The 25,825-nt window shown below is 40.5% G+C and overlaps 1 protein-coding gene across 12 annotated transcripts in view; it reads right to left on the bottom strand.

The window, feature by feature from the left end:
- Nucleotides 1-1,078: 1,078 nt before the first annotated feature.
- The window catches only part of LOC148018114 (phosphoinositide phosphatase SAC8-like), a 175,929-nt gene continuing 151,182 nt past the window's right edge, over nt 1,079-25,825 (bottom strand). The window contains exons 21-24 of one of the 12 annotated variants that reach the window (XM_087661227.1): nt 21,607-21,673; nt 21,323-21,457; nt 1,650-1,731; nt 1,084-1,524 (exon numbers count right to left, since the gene is read on the bottom strand). In XM_087661227.1, the coding sequence (XP_087517353.1) occupies nt 21,330-21,457; nt 21,607-21,673 (195 nt within the window). In that variant the 3' untranslated portion in view covers nt 1,084-1,524; nt 1,650-1,731; nt 21,323-21,329. Of the gene's footprint in view, nt 1,525-1,649; nt 1,732-6,650; nt 7,200-21,322; nt 21,458-21,606; nt 21,674-25,825 lie in introns of those variants that run through there. The other 11 variants (XM_087661226.1, XM_087661234.1, XM_087661233.1 and 8 more) reach the window with 11 other exon arrangements.

Here is a 25,825-nt window from a genome sequence, read left to right as displayed (position 1 = left end):
CTTGATTACTATGTGCTTAGTACAGCACATTGGAGAGTTCATTGCAAATCCCACAAGGGTAAGTCTTGCTCGTTATTACACGACTCTTTTTTGCATTACAAAAGCCTATAGACACCCTATTACTCTGGAAACAATAAGAACCTAAAATCTTCTTTACTTTTATTATCTAGTATTGTGAGTTTCTTTAGGTTGCTAAATATACACGTATTCATTTTCATAATGCTAAAACAAATATTAGACCTCACCATTTTTTTGTGGCCATTGATGCAATTCACTTCCTAGCTCATCGAAGCTATATGCTAGATGGCTCTCTCTATCCTATGGAGATGCATGAGATTTCTACTAGGGGTGGTGCGAAGAGATCATTATTGTTTTATAGGTTATGTCTCATATAGTTGGAATGCAAGAAAATAGTTTATTGAATGTATTTTAACAAGTTGTGTTTTCAGTAGGTGGCCACTCAACCTTCACAAAGCAATGCAATTATGTCTTGAATGTGTTTACATAATGTGGCGACCTTAAAAAAGCCATTGCCAAGGATGGTTGCCATTGCCTTTGCATGGAGATTGATATCTTATGGAGATGCATGGGATTCCTACTAGGGGTGGTGTAAAGAGATCATTATTGTTTTATAGGTGATGTCTCATATACTTGAAATGTAAGATTTTTTTTTATCAAATATGATTTATGCCCTTTCACTATATTGTAGGCATTTCTCTTGTCATAATAATTTTACTACAGCTATGGTTTTGTGTATATGTATCTCTTTTTTAGGATGGACACTCTAAAAGACAAAAAATAGCCTTGGTCATTGTGTGCCATGCAATTTTACTTATTAACTATGCATGACAAGCTCTTGGTATGCTTAAATTCAAAAAACTATTTTTGTATTTCATCAAACTTAAGATTTGCAAAAACCTCAAGAAATTTACTTGAATAATTAATCCTACTCCACTCAATGAGGGTTTCTAATGGTTCAATTTATATTTTTGACAAAAGTTTAACCAAAAGGTTTACATGTGGGAATATTAATTTTTGAAAGCTATGAAAAACTTAAACATTACAAAAGCATGAAACTAGAAGCTTGCAAATATTAAATCCTTGGTATGTTGCACAAAAAAGCTCGAAAAAAAAGGATTGATTGCAAATAACGAAAAGGAAATCTTGCAATAATAAAATCCCCCTTCAAAGTCATTGATGCAAACGCATCCCAATCATGACTTTCAAGTGCATCCATCAAACCATGTTGAGAGGTTAAGTGAGAGAGAGATCCACGCATGTTAAATTCCCTCATCAAAAGGATTGGCCTTCCAAGTAAAAGGCATGTTTGTAGCTGCCACCATAATTTATGATGGTGTAAAGCATCATTCGGTGCATAGACACCAACTCGCTACAAAATTTCACCATCATAGGCAATCTCAACAAGAAGAAGAAATCGACCCAACACATTTCTTTTAATCAATGCAAGCTGAAATTTCTCGTGCATAAATAGCAAGACACTCCAGTGCTTCCATGTAGGGACTCCTGCATAAAACAAAGACCATAGTAATTATAAAGTACCTTAGAGCTCACATTTTGTTTATCATTTAAGAACAATTGAGGAGTTTTATCCTTATGATAGATGTAGGCATGAAAAGCATCTTAAATACCAACTAAAGTTGCACAATGTAACACAGTTTAAGGTTTCTTCCCCTTTTTATTGTGCATTTTTGCCAAATCATGTAGGGACTTCTGCATAAAACAAAGACCATAGTAATTATAAAGTAATTTTGAGCTCACAGTTTCTTTATCATTTAAGAATGATTGAGGAGTTTTATCCTTATGATAGATGTAGGTATGAAAAGCATCTTAAATACCAACTAAAGTTGCACAATGTAACACAATTTTAGGTATTTTTCCCTTTTTTGTGCACTTTTTGTCAAACCATGGTTAGTATTAGATAATGACCAAGCTAGTTTTTTCCTTCACCCATATCTCTTTCATCAAGAAGTGGATCCATCTTTAAGTCCAAAGTGGGACCATCATGCTATATATAGATGTGTCATTTGAGTGAGCAACACATCTTGCTTGTCCAAACATTTGCCATAAAATGATCCAACTTCCCATAAGAAAAACACGTCTACAAATGCTTTCCATTTTAGACAACTTTAATTGATGCATGTTCAAGGAATTGATATGAAGCTAGTTAGGATCATCCCTAGTAGTGTCTCGGAGCATGAACAATCAATTTTGGTTTATTACATGGACACTTGGAGGAACCAAGGCTTTTCCAAAATCAACCATAGCATTAATAAGAAGCAAACAATATATTTTTGGACAACCTTTAAACCTCTATCCAAATTGGACATTCTTGCTTAAGCAATTGTTGAAAATTTATCATTCACCTCTAAGGAATAATACGAACTAACTCCCTATTGAAAAACAAGGGGAGCTTTTCTCAAGAGCACAACACATTGTTGTGGTGATTTAAGTGCAACCTCATAAAACCCTCTAGGATCCGCAAAAATCTCAACACATTCCTTCTACAAAATGTTTATAGCCATATTCTTATTTACAATAAGATGGGCATTTCAATTGTGAAAAATAGATATCCCCTCTTGAATGGAAATGGATTTTTTTTTTCAATATCTTTGTGTTTATATACACATCAATGACATCATTTTCTCTAAAATCTAAAAGATTATTTTGACTAATGTTGAACATATTTCCCAAGGAAAGTATTTGCAAAATCCAATAACTATTTTGAATCCAACTCCTAAAAATCATTCCATTGATTAGCAACTTCAGCATAGGACAATGACCAAGGCATGTAAGAGAATGAATCACCAATTCTACACATGGGATCATTCACAGTATGCTTGCTACATTCAATGGCTAGCTCAAAATGGTCAAAATCAAAGTATTTAGTGCTGAAATGTCTTTTCCTCCATATCCCAATCCAAAGCTGCCACTTCTTGATCCAAAAAAGCTATATTCAATCATCAATGAGGATAGTTGATCAATTGAACTAATATTGCGTGTTCACATATACACCCTTTAGTACATGCAAGCTTCGGTGTGCTTGCAAGTTGCTTTGTGATCACTATCACTTGTCAACAGAATGAGAGATGAGCTTAATGAGATGAACTCTAATTTTGGTACCTTGAGCTCTTGGCATAGTGATCACTGCACCAATAGTGAAGGATTTGACACGAGGGCATGTAGTGAACAAGTGTATAGGCTATGTGGCTAAAAGACGCAGCAAAAGAAACAAGATGCAATGAAGACTTTCATAAACTGAAAGTTTGCACCTAGAGCTTAATGGTCATTTGAAACTTTCACTTAGTAAGCAGCTCACTTAAGTTTTAAGATAGGCCCTAAGCTTAAGTTTGGTTTAGTGAGTAGCTCACTTATGGTTAAAGACCAAGTCATTAATTAGCTCTTCATAAGGAACGAGATTGGATTAAGGAGCAATTGGTTTCCCATTTTAAAACTTAAGTTTGGCTATTTGGGGGCTGTTTCTCTCTCATTTGAGCGGCAAAAGTTTGGAGACAACTATTATTCTCTTCTTTGTTGTAGAAATTGCAAGTCTTGACCATGCAATATGGGTTGGCAGTACAAATGGATTGTGGATAATAGTCAAGCTTCTCCACATGGGAAATCCATTGGGCAATTTCGTAACTCCATTTACAACAAGATATGCTACTATTGTTGACCTAATTTTCTCATGAAAAAGGTTATTAAAGCAATATACATTGAGATCCTCACTTTTCCTTTCAGATTTCAAGCCTTATGCACTTTTTAGACAACTTTATTGCAAAAAAAGTAAAATTCTCATAGTTCTATTGTGACAAATCTCTCTATTTGTGAGCGAAACTGTGTGGGATTACATGGAGATTATTCAAGGTAGCTGTCAAAGCAAATACTTTGTGAAATTGGCCTCAAATGTTGGATGTCATTTATAGGATTTTGCACGCTAAACTATTCATGCACATTTTTGTACACTCTATAGTTGGTTAGCAGACTAACATTCAAGGCGTTAAGGTCATTGTGCACATGTGGATTACTTGTGCTAGATGAAATAGCTTAAATACAACCATTATATCATGATAAATGCATGGAAAAACAAGGGAAATGCGAAGCAATACCTAATGGAATGCATATTGCATGGAGCAAAGCACTTGCTCTTTGTTTTCAAGCATGAATTGAATGATGGTTTGCTATGGCAATAATGCAGACTTGAAGTATTGGGCTGAATTAAGTGTGCAAATTTGTGGGCAAAGCATTGGGATTGATACATGAATAGGGCTAAGGCTTCAAAGAGCAGTTCATATCAATTTTTGGAACTAATATATGCATGTTTAATATATCATTTGTAGCATGTAACAATGTGGGACTAGCTTCGTACCTTGAATTTCACTTTTATAGGTCATTGGACTATGGATAGTATGTATTCTTATGCATTACACTTGTTAGAGTGTGAATGGACAGATTTGTTATATATTTGGTCAAGGTTGGTGGGAGGAATTAAGGGCAATGGAATGGAAACAAGTCTAGGCTAATTCAAGAGCAAGGCACAAGGGAATCACTAGCATTGAGAGAGTGTGGGTTTGTGACAGCAGGTCACTTGTGATTTGTGCAAGCTTTGAATAATCATAAAGAAATACCAAAAGGGGATGCTAAGCTTTGGCCTTGGGTAATCATAAAGAAATACCAAAAGGGAATGCTAAGCTTTGGGGCCTATTGGGTATCATCTACTGTGTAGGAGCTTCTATTCTCTTGTTAAGCATGTCTTTTGTTTATTAGCTGATTTATTTCATGTGTGCAAGTAAGTTTATGTTCATTGCCCTGTTCAACCACTGCTTGTTTGCTTACTGGAGTGAAGTCTTCACTAAGGACGGTTGCTATAGATCAACACCCAGCAGGTTGTGGCATTGCTGCAAGTCTGCCAGTCTGCCCAATGGCCTGCGCTGATGCAAGACTGCACACCTTGAAGGGAGCAGCCTTTTCAGCTTTTTGCTGTTACCTTCCAATGTCCGTGATCGGACAGAAAAAATCTCTCTGCACACAGGTCGTCCAGCACTGCAGGTTGCCACACTGCTCTTTCCAGGTCTGCTGCATGTTGTCCCATGCCTGCTCTGCCGCTGCATGCCTAATCATGTGTTAATCTGGCTGTATTTGTCCTGCGCCTGTCTGCAGTAAAGTGCATAGGTCTGTTCACGTTCCTTACTGCCTGCAAATGATCAGCGCCTGTCAATAGGACAGGTGCAGGTCTGATTACAGGCCTGTCTGCCTATCAGACAGCAGCGGGACATAAAGGGGGTAAAGGGGGTTCAAGACTAGCTGCTCTCTCTCTCTCTTTTTTCATAAAAGGTAATTGTATTAATTACGAAAAAAGGTACAAGATTATATGATTACATAATTACAAGAGACACGAGGGCCCTAGGCCAACGTGTGGGAAATCCCCATATTAATGCACGAAAAAGGTTACACCAATCATGGCAACGACCCAGAGGCAATTGCCATATGCCAGGGAAGTAAATCCTCCCGAGGGAGCAAGTCGGAGTGCCGGATGAGATCTATCTGCCAATGCAAGAGCCCTTTAAGCCTAGCAATATGTCTCGGTACATTAGAGGCCGAATCAAAGAGAAAAGCATTGCGCGTGGTCCAAATGTGCCAGTATCCCCAGTATCTGAAAAAGTGAAATAAGATCTCATATGTAATTGTGGTGGTGTGGGGTACTTTGGGCGCACAAAAACCCAATCGAAAGGAGTTAGTGAGGACCCCACCACTGCGCGCCAGATTTGCGACAAGAGTGACCAGATATTCTTGGCGAGCGAGCAAGAAAGAAATCGATGTCGGGCCGATTCCGCAGTAGTGGTATAGAAGAAACAATTGCCATTCGAGATTCTACGCTTGGAAAGGGCCGAGGCAAGAGGAAGACCACCAATCATTACCCGCCAAAGAAAGACCTTGCATTTGAAAGCTGCTCTCTCTCTCTCTCTCTCTCTCTCTCTCTTTGTGAGCTTGTCATCCCTATGCAGCTTGCCATCCTTTCCAAGTCATCTGAAGCACTCATTCTAGTCCTACCATCCCTGTGCCCAGCCTGCTCTCTCTCGACCTAGTCCCACCAGCCCAATCCATTCCTCCCTCTACCCAGAGCCTACATTGCTGCCCAATCTGCTGTCCCTCTGCCTAATCTTGCCAGCCCCTCTACCTAGCCCACTATTATTTGTTTATACAGCAGTCCTGCATGCATGCTCTCCCTGCTCCTCCTTCCTACTTGCCTAGTAGAAATAATCCACCCAGCATATCTGCCTTTGCATGCCCCCTTCGGACGTCATCCATTCCGTATCCAGAGTATATGTTGAGGATTATCCACTGAGGCAAGAAGATCGGAGGAGGCATCCAAGCTAGTGGAAATTTTCTTAATGAAGATAAAGTGGTCTATTTAGTTTATGTTGTATGTAATATCAAATTGCTTGCACATAGATATGTGGATCCAGGCAACTCCTACAATGCACCATGCAAATCAAGACACCAATGGCTCTATTGAAGCATACCGTGGTGTCTTGAAAAATGGAGCCTTATGTGGTCATCACTCAATACATGGGTGATGAGCAGATTGGCTTCTCCACAACTTATAGGAAAATTAGTCATAGTTTGTCAACCTTATTATTGGTACAATGAAGCTATGAAGGAAGTTGGTTTTAGACAAAATTGTATAATACAAAAGATTATAGTATCTTCCTTGGAACAAGCAAAGAGTATTCCAAATCACTTATAAAGTTAATGGGTGATTATCATAGCCTTTCCAAAGTAAAAAGTATAAGCAGCACCAAGCTATGGTACACTATTCATAATGTTGATTGTGACTGGGAAAATTGTAATTGTAACTCAGCAATGAAAGAAAATCTGTGCAAGCATCAAATCAAGGTTATGATGGTGGCTGGTATTGATATCAATATTGTTGTCACTAAGTCCATGGACATGTATCATAAGAATATAGAAGGTAACTTTGTGCTTTTTATAATTTAGTATCTAGTTTCAATGATAATAACACATCATTCTTGTATTCAATGAATTATCTTCATCCCTAACTTACATGTGGCATTTATGGAGAATGACATCATAGAAGAGGAGGAGATACATGCAATCCATAATATTGATGCGCCACGATCAATGGTAAGACCCTTTATTGGTCGTAAGCTTTGAATAATCTGTCCATGAAGATACTTAAGATATTTTTAAATGAGCACAAGGCTTTCACTTTTTTTGATGACCCATCATGTGCTCATTTGATTTTAGGAAATACAATGCAAGCTATACATGAAAGATTTCAAGAGGATGTGCTATTGGCATGTATATTTAACATACACTTAAGTGTGAATACTTTGTATATATAGTCATTATGTCAGAGTGAGAAGTTTTTTTGCAACTTGTGTAGAGGGAGACCCTACTCTGAATCCACATCTTGAATGATTGCAAACTCAATTACTTGCAAGCTTGAAACTAATCAAAGGGAGTTTGCAAGAGACAAGGCCACATCCATGTGATGAACGGGTGCCAATGAATGAAGGTTTTGTTAAATATTTGAAGTGTGCAAACCCCTTTGTTGAAAATATGCTTCAACTACTAGGTGACAACCACATTCATCCAATATACATGACTTCCCAATTTCAACAAAGAAAAAGAAACTTTCTATATAAGGATGTTTGGACAATGAGATTGGGTGTTATGAGGATGTTGCCAAGAAAAAATTTTGACGTATCAAGTTCCTCTTCTATGTGTAAAAATTACACGGCACAGTGAACAAAATTTGAGAAAGAGATAGAGAGTACACAACAGATAAGAGGAGAATTAAAATTTTTTCTTTAGCTCCAAACAACTGATATAAAGATGGCTCTATCCACCCATGTGCTTCCACTATGAAGCTTGGATGGTGATCTAGATAGAAGATAGGTGAAGAGCTTAAGGCTAGCTAGAACAACTCTAACTGGGTGAAAGATAGATGATGGATGGCTGTGAAGGGGCTTTATAGCCCACAAAGTCGGTTAGGTCAGTCTAACTAACCTACCATATGACCCCCCCCAGCTATAGGGGCCACTTTCACGGCCCTCGAACCCCAAAATAGAGGCCCCTGATAACTCCCTTTCCCTGCAACTCGATGCAATGTGCCTCGAGTTGCTACCAGCTTAACTACTCTATCTAACCCAAAGATTAGACCCACAACGGTCACCTTTTTTCCATTTGGTCACATAGACCTCATCTGACATACAACTCAGGACTCAACCAATATCCAAGGTTCACATATGGTTTCTCTCATGGGGAATTAACTAGTAGTAATAAGGAGACGTCACCTGTATGCAAGAAATATATGAAAATATCCCTTATCTACCCCCTATTTATGGGAACTTACCTTATAAAATGTACCTCCCTTCCCTTAAATAACCCCCCTCCCTTACACTCACGTGGTACTATACGGTAAACCCTAGTGGACCCCCCGAGGTTTCTCCTTATAATGGGGGCCTTACAACTTTGAGCACCATGGATCGTTGGTGACACCTTATGAGGGTGGGACATTGAGCATATCTAACACTATGTTGACTATATGCCATCAATTTAGTTCAATGCTTATTCAAATGTGATTATGGTCTTATTCATGCTTGATTTGATTTTAATTCAAGGGAATGTCCTTGCAATTCTAGTGCAAACATGATGGTATCTTCAAATTGGTTCTTATTTAACTCCAACTATTTCTTTTGGACTTGTAAATAAGTTTACTTTGCATCACATCTTGTTTGTACATACATAAGTTGCAAGTGTGATACATGAATGTGATAAGATCTTAGTTATAACATGGGCTATGGTCATTCAAGGGAAAAACCTTAGTTCTATATAAATGAAGTTGAGTAGTCTTTTAGAGTTGATGGGGGAGCTTTTTATGTTACATCCTATTTGCTATAAACCCTAAAGTTATGACAAGGCCTAGGTCAAGATTAGTGAGTATCCCTCTGTGTGTGTGTGTGTTTTAGTGATCTTAAGTGACTTTCTTGTTTTTTAATATAGCCTGCATAACATCACTTGAACCTTGCCCAATGTTTAGTTGCAAAAGGAAAAGGACTTGATTGTGTATGTATGCAGGGTTTTTAAGGATCTATGATGTCTAAGGAGGAACGCACTTAAAAGGAAGTGTGGACACATGTGTTGCCTAGGGTAGAGTGCTTGGATATTCCAATTTAGAGATCAAAGTTCCAACTAGTCCTTGGTATAAACCCTAAGATGATGGTTTTGCAAGAAAGCACAATTCGCAAAAGTACAATTAAAAGGGGTGTATGCCTACTTATTTGTGTAAAAGGTTGTATACCCTTGTGATGTCTTAGGGGTTTCAAGCTCCTACCTAAGTGTTAGAACTTGTCCCAAGTTCCCTAGAGTGAAAACGTCTAAGTTGCCATGGTGCTTGCTAGTCCTAACTTAAATTGGATATGTGTACTACAAACTTTGCAATTACAAGTGCATGAGAGGTTTGAATGAGTCTTAGGGTAGTCTATAACTTTTCCAACTCTATGTGCACACAACTTCTATTGCAGAAAGTTGGACTTGCCCTAGCTTTGTGGTTTGCATATCTATGTTGGAAATCAAAGTTGTAGCATTGGAATTTGTGCACAAGAGGGAGAAGAGAGATCAAAGTACAAGAACAAAATCTTGCTTACTAAGTTGCTTAGAGTACAACTTGGGTACACTCTCCCACACATGATAGTGACCCATAGGTTGTTTATATAGCCTCTACCAAGCTAGGGTTAGGGTTTCCCCTGCCCCTAGGTCTATTCACACTCATCTGCCCTTATACTCCCTTGCTTATAGTGGGTTCCTATGCCTATCTTCTAACACCCCCCCTCAATGCCAGGGTGGCATTGGATTACAAGGCATATAAGATGTTCTCCCCCTTCTTGGGATGCCTTTATAAATCAGGCTTACAAGGTTGTTTTTAGGTAGATGATTTTAAAGAGTCAAAACAATTGATCTTCAGATGGATTGGAGGCATAGTTGGCCACCAATTATTTGGGTATATCAGGAGTGTTGGGGCATTTACTAGTGATATGCCCTGTCTTCTTGCATTTGTTACATTTCATATTCTCGGGATACTTCTTCGAGCAGTTGTTTACACTTTTTTCTTACAGAAAGAACATCTAGTGAGAGTTGTATGTACCAATACTTAATCACGGGAAGTTGAAGATGCCTGACTGTTGTTGCTTTCTTTGTGGTTCCTCTTTTCTTCATCCAAACAGGATTGAATGGTACTTGCTAATGTAGGATCTGGAATGTTGGTGAGAGTGGTTACAAGAGTAGGAAACACCTATTTTACAGCTTTTAGGAGAATAGCAATAGCATCCTCTTCATGTATTGGAGCTTGTACAGAGGCAAGCTGTGCCATAAGTCCCTTCATATGAGAGATTAATTTTCCCAAATCTTCTCCTGATCGATATTCCAAGCTAAAGAATTCAATTTTAAGGAAGATTTTAGTATTTTTACCAGTGGCTCCATAGAGATTTTCAAGCTCATCCCATTTTTCTTTAGCAGTGTTTAGTTGATCAACATGATGAATCAAGGATTCATCTAAGTGTAACATTATGATTGCTTGAGCACGTTGGTCATCCTCTATATCAACTAGATTTGCAGAGTTTACAGCTCTACTGCCTTGAATGAGAGGCCAATACCCTCTCTCCATCATTTTGTATTTTATAAGTACCTGCCATGGGTGGAAATCTTTTCCATCAAACTTTCAAATTTGAAGACGGACATCAGCATATGTTGTGGTCATTGGGAAGGTCTTACCACTTGTTAGGACAATGACAGTGTCTAGTCCCTTACAATTTTTCCACTAAATGCGGAAGATAATCAAAAAATTTGAAATCAAAGTTGCAATGAAGAGAAAGGTTGAAAATCATATAAATGTAATATTTCAAAGTATGACTATGGTGGTCCTTTCTTATGTGCAAACTTCTTCCGAGGTTTAATAGTCTTTTTAGGTTTTAATGAAGTAAACCTAGACTAGACTTCAGGCTCCTCCTTGTGGTATGGCTTAGTGGATGAAGCTTGTGTTGGACAAGGTTGGTCTATGATCTCAATGCTTGTTGCTAATTATTCCGAGGAGAGTACAATGACACTCATCCTTTTGATTTCATTGACCAGTGTACTTGAAACAAAGTCACTCATGGTATGCAATACACTTCTAGTGTATGATGGTCTATGTGTTTATAATTGTACACATAACCTTACAACAATATACGAAGAGGAATAAAAACTCACTAGATTTTAGTAAATACCCAGCAAGAAAATGATTAGATGATTAATGATTAGTTTTTAGAAACACTAATGTCAAGCTTAGTGAAATGCTTGAATGAAAAAATTAATATGATAGTAATATTAATCATATGCTTAGTGATAATAATATTAATCATATGCTTAGGTCTCACTAAATGATAAATATGAATCTATGTGTCTGTAGTTTATTTTAATTTAAGAAATTAATATGACAGTAATAATAATATGCTAATATTTCATGGCAGGTGCCCAAGGGAGGGGGAAGGGTGTAAGGGTATGGACTTTGTAGCTATACCATGGCGTTGGAGCCAGAAACACCTATATAGGGAGTAGTAGTGACTCTGAGCTCTATTTGGTTTCCACTCTACGTGTGATTCCTATACTCAGTGGTGAGCCCTCACATGTGCCGCATCACAAGGGTGTAGTCCTTAGATGCGCCTCAATGTTCTATGTTTCAATAGCATGAATGGAAAGATTCCTTATTGATATATCTTGTATGCCATTCCATTGTGACTTTTTTGTGTCTCATGAGAGGCTATGACTTGAGCTTTGACATTGCTCATTTGTCTTTGGAAATTTGTCATCATGGCAAATCAGGGAGGTGATGTATTTACGTATGTATCCAAAGAAGACAGATTGGATGGAAACAATTACTCACTATGGTCATTCATGATGAAGAATGTATTAGTGGCTAAGAATTTATGGGATTATGTCAGTGGAGAGGAAACTCGACCGGGAGTTGTAGCTCCCGTTACTCCTCCTCCTCAAGGGGCACGTGGACAACGGGGACCTCAGCCCGCTCCACCTCAGCCACTTCCTCCAAGAACTGCAGCTCAAAAAGCTTGGGATACACGTAATGCACAGGCCTTGTCGTTGATTGCTTTGGCAGTTCAGCGTTCCATCATCCCTCACATTCGTTCAGCATCTTCTTCACGAGATGCATGGCTGACTTTGGAGCATATATTTGCAGGAAAGAATGAGACTCGAATCTTTTTCTTGAAGAAAGAGTTAGAGACTTTGAAAATGAATGAGGGTGATTCTATGCAGGATCACTTGAATAAGATTCAAGACTTGCAGAAGCAGCTCATGAATGTAGATGAGTACTTTTCGGATACACAGTTGATATCCACCACCTTGAATTCCTTACCTCCTTCGTACTTTTCTTTTCATACTGCATTGAACCTCACCATGAGGATTGCCGAGCACCCACTCACTTTTATTCAACTGGTTAGTTTGCTTCTAGAGGAGGAGCAAACAAGAAAAAATAGTGGTGTCGATGCTATAGTCTCTGAGCAGGCTTTTGTGGCAAGACAAAAAGGCAAAAATAGCAAGGTGAAAAATGCTCCACAGAGTTCTAGTACTTCTGGCACATCACAGAATCAGACACGAGGGGGGACACAAGCTAAAAAGGAAAAATGTCATTATTGTAAGAAGCCAGGCCACTATATCACTGAGTGCAGGAAGAGCATTGCCAAAGAGAAGAAGAAGGAGTCAGGAATGTCTGTTTCTACTGCTCCTTCCACTGCTAGTGAGTCCGCGTCCTTTGTTATAGACAGGGACTATTGTTTTTACACTTGTAGTTATAACATCTCTTGGGCTGATAGAGCACTTAGCTCTACAGAGGATGTTGACACTTGGTTCTTTGACAGTGGTGCTTCTAGGCATATTACATCTCGCAGAGATTTGTTTGCTTCAGTTAGTGCACCTCCCGTTGGGAAATCTGTACAGTGTGCCAATAATGCATCATACCCTATTCATGGTATTGGGGAGATTCAGCTCACAGCCATTGATGGCTCTATTCTCCGCCTGCAGGATGCTTTGTTTGTGCCTAGGATCAAGAAGAATTTGCTTTCTATTTCTTCTTTGGCACGTTGTGGTTTGCAGGTCACATTTGATGATGACCATTGCATGGTTAGAGATAAAGAACGCATGACTTTGGTCTTGACAGGATCTTTGTGTCATGGTTTATATGAGTTGGATACTCTTTCAATAGATCAGTCGGCATACTTGACATCCACTCTTACTCCTGCTATGATACAGGCGGAGTTATGGCATGCTCGTTTGGGGCATGTAAACTTTGGCAGCTTAATGCTTTTGCAGCGTACTCAGATGCTGGATGGCTTACCTCTCTTGGAGAGACCTCCTGAGCACTTATGCGAAGGATGCATCGTTTCTCATTTCCCCGTGATGTTGCTTTCAAAGCAACAACCAGATTGCAGTTGGTACATTCAGATGTTTGTGGGCCTATGCAAACAATGTCATTGGGCGGTTGTTACAATTTTGTGACATTCATTGATGACTTTACACGTTTTTGCTGGGTCTACAGTTTGAAAAAGAAGTCAGAAGTGTATGATGCATTTTTGGCTTTCAGTGCACTTGTTGAAAATCAATCTGGATGTAAAATTAAGACTCTCCGTTTGGACTGAGCGGGGCGTTACATGTCCTCTATGCTGAATTCTTTTTTGAAGCAGAAAGGCATAGTCCATCAGTACACTACTGCCTATACTCCACAGCAGAATGGGGTAGCAGAGAGGAAGAATCGGTCACTCATGGAGATGGCCAGATGTATGCTGAAGGCAAAGAGCTTGCCTCATAGTTTTTGGATGGAAGCAGTCATGTGTGCTTGCCATATTTTGAACAAATGCCCTACCAAAGCCTTGAAGACCATCACACCTTTTGAGGCTTGGTACAGCCGTAAACCTTCTGTTGGCCACTTCCGTACCTTTGGGTGTCTTGCCTATGCCCATATTTTGGTTTGGACACATATCAGGCTGCCCGTGATGTTTTTGAAGGGCTGCTGCCCATTACTTTTGGTGATTCAGCTGGAGCTTCAAAAAATGAACCTAATGTTCAGCCAGCTGCTCCTATGGAAAGTGCAGAAATTCAGCCATTGGCTGATCGAAATATTCAGCATAATGCTGAAACTGAAATTCAGCAAGAGCTTGCACACAGTCAGGAAGCTAGATAGTTACCTAGATGGTATTTGCAGACTATGCAAGATAGTCTTTTGGATGCACCCATGGCTGGTCGTACTAGAAGGCAAACTCGTTTGCATGATTTAGCACATACCATGGAGTTTGTTATGGCAGCAAGTACTTTTGATAATGAAGAGCTTGAATGTTTTGAGGATGCACAACACAGTGTGCATTGGATGGCAGCAATGCAAGCTGAATTAGATTCTATCACTAAGAATCAAACTTGGGATTTGGTGTCTTTGCCATTTGGGAAGAAAGCCATTGGAACGAAATGGGTCTATAAACTGAAAAGGAAAGCAGATGGATCCATTGATAAATACAAGGCACGGCTTGTAGCTAAAGGCTACGCACAGCAAAAGGGCATTGACTATGAGGAGACATTTGCTCCTACTTCCCGTATGACGACCATCAGGTCTATGATTGCTTTGGCTGCACATTATGGTTGGACAGTGCATCAGCTGGATATCAAGACTGCATTTTTACATGGGGAACTTCAGGAGGAAGTTTATGTACAGCAGCCCATTGGTTTTGCAGTTGAAGGCTCAGAACATTTGGTATGCAAGCTCAAAAAGGCACTATATGGTTTGAAACAAGCTCCTAGAGCTTGGTATGCAAAAATACATGCTTTCTTGCTTGGTCAGGGGTTTCTAAACAGCTCATCTGAGTCTACCCTTTACGTATGTAAAGAAGGGGGATCTATGCTGATTATATGTCTTTATGTTGATGAACTTTTGCTCACTTGAACACATGCTGATCAGATTTCAGCATTCAAACAAAATTTGCAGCAAACTTTTGACATGTCTAACTTGGGAATTTTGCATTACTACTTGGGCATCTAGTTCATACATGATGCTCGAGGTATTGGGCTATCACAGTCGAGGTATATTGGGCAGCTTCTTGAGAAGTTTGGCTTACAGGATTGCAAGCCAGTTTGTACTCCCATGGAACCTGGACTGAAACTATCATTACATGATGACAGTGATTTGTTTGATATACATACATATGCTCTTGCAGTTGGATGTCTTATCTACCTATGCAACACTAGGCTGGACATACAGTTTGCAGTTTCAGCTTTGAGCAGGTATATGCATCAGCCACGTATGTCACATTGGCAAGCTGTCAAGCGCGTGTTTTTCGTTACTTGCAGGGTACTAGATCTCTTGGGCTGCTTTATGCCAAGGGGGGACCACTGCAGTTACATGCTTATAGTGATTTTGATTGGGTTGGTGATTATGATACACGTCACTCCACTAGTGGCAATTGTTTCTTTCTTGGCTCTTCTTGCATTTCTTGGCTTAGCAAGAAACAATCCACTGTTGCCACATCGTCATGTGAAGCTGAATACAAGGCAGCTTTCACTACCACAGTTGAATGCGTATGGCTTAGACGCTTGCTAGCTGATCTGGATGTATCTGTTACGGAGCCTACTCCTTTGTTCACTGACAGTCAGAGTGCCATTGCAGTGGCATGGAACCCAGTGTTTCATGCCCGCACGAAACACATTGAGATCCATTATCACTTTGTCAGAGAGAGGCTACATACAGGTGATATCAGCCTTGTCTATTGTCCTACCACCAGTAATGTGGCAGACATCTTCACCAAAGCTCTTCCTCGTGAAAAATTTGAAGCATTTCGCGATGCTTTAAATTTGATATCCTTTGGTGGCGGGGTTGATCCTTGTACTCTTGATCACTCTTCACTCCAAGGCGGTTTGTTGGGTATTTGACTCACGCCTCACTTACGGCTACGCTCATATGGGAGTGTCGGTGATCAGTAGGACACTCGGGCACTTTTTACTCTCGGTAGGAGAGGTTTTTTCCCCCAGACTTATAGTCTTATTTTCGTATGTGCTTATATGCTTATGTTACACACTTATGGGCACTTACCGTGTTCGGGTGTGAACACCCCCTACAACCCTAAGGTTTAAGGGTTGTACTTTGTACTTTCATTCTACACTCTTTCAGTCAATTGGATTGGGTGTCCTGCTTCACTCAGTCTCTCTCACTCTCAGCTGCACCTCGATCCTCTCACCCCCTCACAGCTGCTGCCCTACCATCGCGCCTAGCTTTCCCCCCTCCCCCGTTCCCCCGCCCCTATTCCCCCCGTGGCGTGCTGCCCATCATGGCATTCTTCTTCCTCCTATTGCACAAACCCCCCCCCCCCCCCCGCGTGCTGCCCCCGCCTTCTTCACCTTGCAACCTCGTCCAGCAGGTTCCCCACCCGCGCCGTTTCGGTCGTGCAATGGAAACATCTAGCCGTCAAACACTGGTGCATTTTGCGAGTGCTTCCCAGTCAAACACCTTGCGCATCGTCCTCTCCGAGGAATAGATCTTAGCCGTCTATGCCACAGAGCTGGAGCTGAAAGAAACAACGATCTTTGGTCAGGTCATAGGACACTCCTCATCTAGGGCCCAGCTTTGGGATTGGCTTTACTCCACGCTGCACATTGGCACAACGCAAATCGCAGAGGTAGTTCTCATGGATCAATGGATCTTTGTGGTTTGGCTTACCTCTGCACACACATCCCTGATGAGTTGGAGTGGAACACTGGAGAGTGGCTATGGCCAGCCACTGTGGTCACCAAGAAGCCACTGAGGTTCTTGGAGTACATAGTCAGGATTGACAGACATATACTAATGCAGAAGGACATGGACTAGGCACCTTCGCGTAGCAGATAATGGGTAGAGCACAGCATCACGAATGCCTTCCGTCGAACTTTTTGGTGCCGCCTATGGGATAGCTAGAGGCCGAGGAGAGTATTGTATTTCCTATGGCTTTTGGCACATGGATGTCTTGCGGTTGGGAGTTGGCTAGCCCAAATGCAACAGAATGGAGGGTGCAAATGCTGCCCACATTAGCTTTTGGAAACTCCAAAGCACTGCCTTTGGTCTTGTACATGTGTGTGTGTGTGTGTGTGTGTGAGGCGGCATAGCTCGTGTGGAGAGAAGCCTGCCCATTCTTCGCCGTCTCGCACCCAACCTTGGATGTATCTCATGGGGAGCTTTCTGTTGGCAGGCAATTAGCCGAGGCTGTCACCTTTTGTATGAGGCCGGGATGTAGAACATGATTTTCATCATTGAGGCTAGGTCTTGCACAGTGGTCGGCTTGGAGGCTTTACCCTGCCGCCAAGTACTAGAGCCCACAAGAGAGCGCTCTGAGCTATGGGAGATCATAGGGAGTCTTACAGGATGGCACATTTGGAAGGGACGTTGTTAGGAGGTTTTTGGCGGGGAGTGCCTTTCAGTACAGGCGACTTTGACAAAGCTTTGGACTTCCATCATCCACTCCCTCCACGGCCAGTGGGACCAGGTGTAGGGCAAGTCTCAAGCTCGTCAAGAGCTCCGTTTCCACTTTCTACGCACCTGGGGCGACTAGGACCTATTCTTCATGATGTAGGCAAGCAGCCCTAGATGGCGATACCCCCCCTCCATGGCTTCTTGCCCCCATCCCCCTTAGACCGCCTTGAGAGGCTTGTATACATGATGTATTTGTGACTTTGTATCAACTCCAACTAGTCTGTTGAGCATGAGCACTCCGTTGTGATCAGCTTTTTAAGTAATATAATCAACCACATTTTACTTGCAAAAAAAAAAAGATAAAGTGAGCAATTCCTCAACGAGGGCGTTGTCCAAGTGGCACCATTGCATAGCATTTTGCTTGAGCATGATATTTTGTGTTACCCGATGCATTTGCATTCTATTCCTATAAACCTACATTTGTACATATTTATCCCATTTGGTAAGAGAGTAGACAACTGTGAATCCATTGTACTCATGGCAACTCACACGACAATCTCCGTGGGTAGTCCTTATAGCAACATTCCACACATACTCCCCATATCTTTCTTCTTCATTGACATCTAGAAGTGGTCACGATAGCTTGTCTATTTTGTTGTGTGTTGCATTTAACCATCTCTTTTATTTCCCCATGGGACACAAATACTTAATAGGATCGAAACAATCTCAAAAAAGAAAGTTTAAAGTGATCTCATCACCTTTGCAAGTCCTGTAAGCCACTAGGAAGTTGATAAACATCCTTTGTTCAATGCCTTGGCCTCTCTGGGGTGACCCTTTAGGCTCTCTTTGTAAGATAACCATCACCTTTGTAGTCATGGTAAGTCCTTGGGCAGCTGACATGCACCCTTGGGATGATTATGGGCCAAGCTATGCTTTGAAGTCTCTTCCTAGTTCCAATTTTAGGCCTAAGAGGGGATGCTAAGCTAAAAAATGCATTAAATACTTATAAGCTCTTTATTACAACCCCAAAACATGGTTGTTACAAAAAGATTCATTAAATGACTAATTTGCTAGAGTGTCTGTGTCCCACATGCCAAACCCTAATTTGGGAGGATCCACTCATCTATAAATAGCATGCTACCTACCACTCAGTCCTTTTGATCATCAGCTGCCACCTGCTTGCCACACCATCATTTGGAGCTGCGTTTGTGATTTCTATAGTCATCTACCACTGCCAGACTGTATTCAACTTGTTGTTCACTGTTCCAAGTTGTCTTAGTCATGTTCAGCCTAATCCACACACTGTAGATCCACTCATCTATAAATAGCATGCTGCCTACCACTCAGTCCTTTTGATCATCAGCTGTCACCTGCTTGCCACACCATCATTTGGAGCTGCGTTTGCGATTTCTATAGTCATCTACCACTTCCAGACTGTATTCAACTTGTTGTTCACTGTTCCAAGTTGTCTTAGTCATGTTCAGCCTAATCCACACACTGTAGATCTGTGTTTGCTGTTGTCGAATAGATTCAAAGGTTATCTACTGCTTTTCAAGATCTATTCAAAGTACAATACACTCCAGCAAATACCCTCTACCTTGATCCTTTGGAGACATATGAGTTCGAGGTTCCGTATTCACCTTGCATATAATGTGTTTACTGCACTGAGCATTGCATTTATTCATTCATCTTTTGTGTTCATTGTCTCTGAGTTATTCTAACCCTCTTGATTTCTTTTATCAATCAATGCTCTCTCATACAATTGTGTTTGTATTCTATGTTTGAGTATTTCTATACATGACTAGCATGCCAAACAATGTCATGAAAGCAGCACTGACACACCATCCATGAGTTAGAGGTGTCACAACAAATCAAATTGTGATGCTTTATAGGGCACAGTGCCCATCTCCACCCAGGTATTATTTCCTAGATTCTTATCTTTAACATATCCAAGCCATTCATCACTATCATGATCGTAGACCAATATCTCCTCCTAGGGGATTTGCCATCTTGGATCACCCAACAACATATATTTTTTCCTTAAAGATAATATACCACCTTCAGTGATTTCTATTGGTCAAGTTTGGATCCTATGGGTCGGCTAGAGTAACATTCATAGACCATTTTGTACATGACGGTAGCCTATGCTTGTAGTTGTTAGGATGGTAAGCATAGGTAGATTAGTTGTTTTCATTTTTATTGTTGTTCTTGAGTCAAGGAAACATTGTCAAATGTACTCATTACTTTGTCTCATAGGCTATTCTCGCATTTTGGAGATGTAAATATGTCTTTGTTCCTATCCTTCTTCTCTTTCTCTCTCTCTTGTTTGTGTAGAATGCGATATTTCATTAATTTAAAATGTACATACTTAGTTGCCCCAATGAGGAGCAACTAACATCAAAGGTAAAAAAACACTTCAAATTAAACCTATCTAAGGTGAACATGAAAGAACCATGTAGGAAACTTCAATTGGTCAATCTTATCATGGAGCTTTGTCAAGATCCATTCTCTTTCCTATGCTAATGATATATGCAAACCAATAGGACAAGCCAAATGATGTACAACTTGATTAGGATGCAACACTGCCATGCAACAATACTTGACCCCAATCACATTCTTTTAATAGCAACCATTTGGATTCATTGAAATTAACTCATAGCCTTGCCACAAGGCTAGATAACTCCAAAGTGATCTATTTTTCTGCACATTTGATTGTGTATTGCAGAAATATAAGGAAAGCATATGCTTGATTCACAAATGAGGTGGCCCAATGAATGCCAACTTCCAAGGCCATGCAGTGCACTTTGAAGAGACCAGATTATCCATGTAAAGAAACATTGGATGATTGGCAGTTGCACATAACAAAACACAAAGAGAATATCCTTGTCAAAGAGATTGATCTAAATTCCAAGAAGGGATAAGGCATCTAATCGCAAACATGAAGCAAAGCCCTATTCATATAGCCAATAAACCACATGGCCCACACACACGTGCACCTACAAGCACAGACATAGATTAATGTCTAATAGAGGCTCCAAATTTGCATACGAGTCCATGTCCTTGATATCATGAAAATTTTGAAAAGAAACTGATTCTAATCAAATACATCTCATATCTAGTCTCTATATATAGCATGTTCAGATGAGTAGGAGGGGACAAGGGGGAGGATCCCTCTTACGCCTTTTGTGTCCTGTTATAAGCTCTATACTCTCTCCTCAATACCTCTATGAACTCATGCCTAGAACTGAGCTATCTTTGGCTGGTAGCAATGTGGCGACTAAATCCATGTAGCCTGCTTCCTTTGGCCCTAATAACTGAGGCTCTTTATACTAAAGCCTGAGGGAGGAGGAGAGGCATGTGCAATGTAGCCAAGAGTTTCAGAAACGTGAGGTTTCATACAAGTTTCAATTGTTGCAAACGATTTCATACAGTTAACAAACAGCACAAAACAAGTTCAATTTAAAACAGAGTATACAAATGGAAGTTTCCTTGCAATACAACTTGGAACATAACAATAAATTAAGTTTATGATCAGGGAAATTCTATTGTATTATATGAATGAAGAAAAGCTAAGCTTCTTCCTAGTTTTTGAACATTTCGTGAGTTTTGAGTCTTTTGCCTACGGAAAGTTAGATTTCTTTTTCCTTCTTTAGAAATTCACCTTTCATTTGAAACATGCGTTGTAAGTATGAAACACAACAGTACAAAACAGGTTTCACATAAAGGTATTTGATTTGAATTAACGATTTTTGTAGAAGGAAGAAAGAAAACCACACTTCAAAGTCACTTATGATGTTTAGGAGTAACCTATACTTCAGAAATTTTTGCAGAGGCGTGGCTGACTACAAAATGCACGCCCATTTGCCTTGATAGCAGCTGCTATGCCAGCAGTGAGACCAGCCCAGAAGATAGATTTGACAAAGTTGAATGCATCTTGCCCAACTGTATTCAAAGCAATCACAAATTGAAATTACACTGACAAAGCAAATGAAAAATTAACAAGCCATTGTTTAACTATTAAAACAGATAGTATTATTTATGGATTTAAAGGACCATTGCCTTCTTCCAAAGAAAGAAAGCAGAGCACCTACTTCTCCAGATGGAATTTGTGGTGAAAGTAATGCCTGCTACTATCAACGCTGAAGCCAATGGTAGATACTGCAAGAGTAGCATTGATCTCTCTCTCTCTCTCTCTCTCTCTCTCTCTCGCTCTCTCAGGTCAGGTCATGACATGGAAGTGATGGGCAGGTTGTGACAGTTCAGGGGGTGGGGAATAGACAGCCCTGAGGCAGCATGTGATGGTGACTAGATCCATGTACTAGTTCACATTTGGAGAAGCCATAGTGGAGAATGTGAGGGAATATATTTATCTGGGAGTAACCTTCTCTAGCCCACAATTTACATTGAGAGGAGCATCAAAGGCACTCCTGGCACAAGGCTATGCGGCACTAGGGGCACTTGAGAGTCAACGTGCTCACATACAATTCCACAAGCCTCGCACCAAACTAGGGTTGTTTGACACCCTAGTCACACCTACAATTCTATATGGAGCAAAGGTATGGGTTTGCAGCTTGTACCACAAGCATCTCAATCCACTCATTGATCAGACTAGAATAGAGATAGATTTTTATGATGGTTGGGATAGTATGGAAAGGCCACCAATCATGATGATAGCACGTATGATTAGGAGTAAGCCCTCCATCCCACATCCCATTGTCAAAGCAGAGTTGGAGGTAGCATCTATAGTCATGGAGGCACACTTCAAGACAGTGACCTTTTCGCACAGATTATGGGATCTCCCATGTCATAGATACTCCAGATCGGCACTAACTTCATCTAGACAACTAGCAGCAGAGGCAAGAAGAACTATTGGTTTTTACAAATGACCACCTCGATGAGCCTACATGGTTTGGATATTGACCACTTTCCACCTTTTGACTACAGCCTTAATTGCCCTAAATTTCCTCTCAACTGATCAGAGTTGAACTAGGTGAGCAGAGCTGATATCTTAAGAATTGAGACAGCAAGGACATGGATCCACCCACCACTCTCTCTAGGATTGAGGAAAGAGTTCTACCAGAGTCAATTCTTGTGTCTCTCTGATGATGGATTCACTATTTGGCCAACATACATGGACACCCATCTCTCCCACAACACTATCGAACAGATTCATACCTCCTCTCATAGTCTACAAATGGACACGAGTAGATGGAAAAATATATAGGACTTGCCAACTTTATAGCTGAGAGCCTGAGATAGAGGAGCATTACATATGCAGATGTACAATATACTATGACATATAAGGATGGTACCACTGCCTCTTCCATGATGGTTTTGGACCTTTTCGTCATGTCATGGAGTACTAGGACCAAACATGCCTAGGTCTTTTCCTCCTAGAGCTCCAGAGGTGCTACACACCACAACTGCAAGACAGGAGACTAGCTTACCTAGAGGGATCCACACAAAGAGCAGTGAGACTTTTTTCACAAATTCAACCCTACTAACACTACTAGCCTTGCAAAGACAAAGCCACCCCACTAGACGCCTCCCATTCCATGCTGTGGAGTCACATTGGGTAGAGCCATTTAACTCTGTCGAGCACAAAGACCCTGTTTACAAGGACCACGTCTGAGGAGATTACACCACACTTCCATTATCACGAAGCACCAAAGACTCATTACAAAGCATATCAATGGAGCAGTTAGGGATCACATCATAACTGAGATCATGTGCAAACCTTGAGATCAGCCACAATCTACAGTCCCCATCACATTTTTCTGTACATAGTTTTGTCAGATTTGGGTTTCTTTTTCTTCCTATCGATGGGACAACACTAGACTTGGTATTACTCTAGCATAGTCCCATTGTAAAGTTACTTCTTAGCATTGTTTCGTAGGCTACTTATTTTAATGTTATCTTTAGCTTGCTGATGAGATGACATTAGACATGAATGTACTTCGGATTTTGTCTCATAGGCAACATTGGCCTTATGTAGACATATATATATATATATATATATATATCATAGGAGAAGTTTGAATTAATGAATGCAAATATTTACAAGGGGCCTTTTGGCCTACCAAGTGTACCCAGCTATGGATCAGCCACCTCTTTGAGAATCACATCAATAGAAACCATGGAACTACCTTGCCATAATAACAATCCTCAAATGTGGTGCACATGGCCACAACTATTGAGGCCAAATAAAAAATAAATGCATTGCATGTGCATGAAATGCGCCAAAGACCAATCCAATGCAAAAACTGAAAAAGATGAGGATGCTCCGACTATGAAGTGGTCAAGAATGGCATCTTAACCAAAACCTAGAACACATGTTTGTATGGTGACATTTTACCAAAGTCCATACTCGGGAAATGAATCCCCATATTTGTCTAGCACAAGGCAAGAAATAAAAAGATAAGCAAGAGTCTCATTATATGCAGAGTATAAATAACACATCTAGCACAAGAGATCTTGTGATGTTTGCATATCCCTTGTGCATATAAACATTCTCCTAGTAGGGAAGCTTAGACCTCCACAATTGAAGCAACTAATCACACCATTTAACTTTACTAGCCTAAGAAGCCCAAACTTTATCTCCTATCCCAGCACCTATCTTTATCTTCAACCATCTTATGATAAACTTGACTAGTTGATAGTTTAAGGAAATCATATGGGCACATAAAATTCTAGTCCAACCATGGTGATGAACGCTAAAATGCAAACAAAGGGGAATGCTTTCAAGGTTGTTCCTCCAAGCTATTCCAAATCAGCCCATAGGGTCCAGATCAGCCCGTAACCCCAAGGAACCCAAAAATATAGATGGATATAACGAACAGAGTAAACCTGAGACTGACCATGAATGATAGTATACTCAAACCTAGTCGTGCCATCCTATCAACCTTAGAACATTCGTGTGCTTATCATACCAGTCAAGCAACTTAGATGTGACCAAAACCTTAGCTTGCAATGAGTTAACCTCCTTTCTAGAGTCAAGGGGATGCTCATAGTGAAGTGAAGGATTCCTTGCTAGGAAGAAATCAATCGTGAAAGAAGAAAAGATTGTGGCATTTTGACTACTTGAGTCAAATTCAAGACATGACACGAGACATGGATACTAGTGTGACAATCTGAGATGCCAATTTCTAAATGAAAGCCATAGCAATGTCTGCCCAAGGGATGCTGCTCACATAAGGACTATAACAGGGCCATCCAAAAAGTTGTCATATGAATCTTGACATCCAACAAGGCGGCATTGCCAAAATGTTTTGGAGTGGTAACATGTTGTCAAGATACCCATTTCTAACCTAAACAATCTCCCCGCTTTTTCCATAGCATAGAAACAGATAAGATGCACCAATTCTTGCAATGACTTCCAAGGAAGTAAAAGCAAGGCATAGGAGATCATACTTATCATCACCATCTATGCAACTTTGAGACGAACATGTAGATGCTTGCATTGGGATTTTTCTCCCTCCCTTCCTCTAACCTCACACCAACCTAGTTGACCCACATGAGGCAGTGCATGCCAATAATGAAGGTGGCCAAGGAGGGAAAATTTGCCATTTATAAAGGGAGAGTTACGATCGTGGAGAGACCCACCAAATGATGATATGAGGCCTATGGAGCCAACCTCAAAGTAGCAATTTGCAATGGATCCTTGTAATTGGATGTGGGAGCATTCAAGGAGACATTCAAAGAGAGGACATGGTATTCTACTTGAAAAATACATGAGGGAGATACGCATAGATCACAATAGCCACAGTTCAAGTGGAGTAGCAATGTTGTTCAAAGAGGCACTAAAATAGAAGATCCAAGTAATTTGTAGGGATGAGCATGCCAAGTATATGTGGGTGAGAGTGCAGAGCAAAAAGCGTACTCTCTACATTATGATATGCTACTTCCCCCCTACAATGTCCCAATATGCCCATCCAAGCGATAATCAACATACATAGCCCTGGATGAGGAGATATGGAAGTCCTCAAGGCAAGTTATATCATTCTACTAGGGGACTTTAAAGCTAGGGAAGCATAGCATTGGGTGTTCTTTTTTGACACACTGAGGAGATGTTACACAAGTGGGATGTGTCAAAGCTACAAATGGAGAGGACCTCCCATGACGGGGGAATTCATCGAGTATTCAAGGTATCTTGTGGAGATGGGCATAGCACATGGACTAGCCATCCTCAATGGCTTAGCTAGATACCTTCTATCAAGTGCCTTCACATGTTACCCCCTACGACATGGTGCCAGCATAATAGATTATTTACTTGTCCCTCTAATACTTATAGCTCATATTTAGGATTTCATA

The sequence above is a fragment of the Lygodium microphyllum genome, chromosome 21, assembly GCF_053477565.2.
Source record: "Lygodium microphyllum isolate KBCC chromosome 21, Lygodium_microphyllum_v1.1.10, whole genome shotgun sequence".
NCBI lineage: Eukaryota > Viridiplantae > Streptophyta > Polypodiopsida > Schizaeales > Lygodiaceae > Lygodium > Lygodium microphyllum.
The sequence above is the reverse complement of the archived record's forward strand: the minus strand, read 5'-3'. Positions and strand labels throughout refer to the sequence as shown.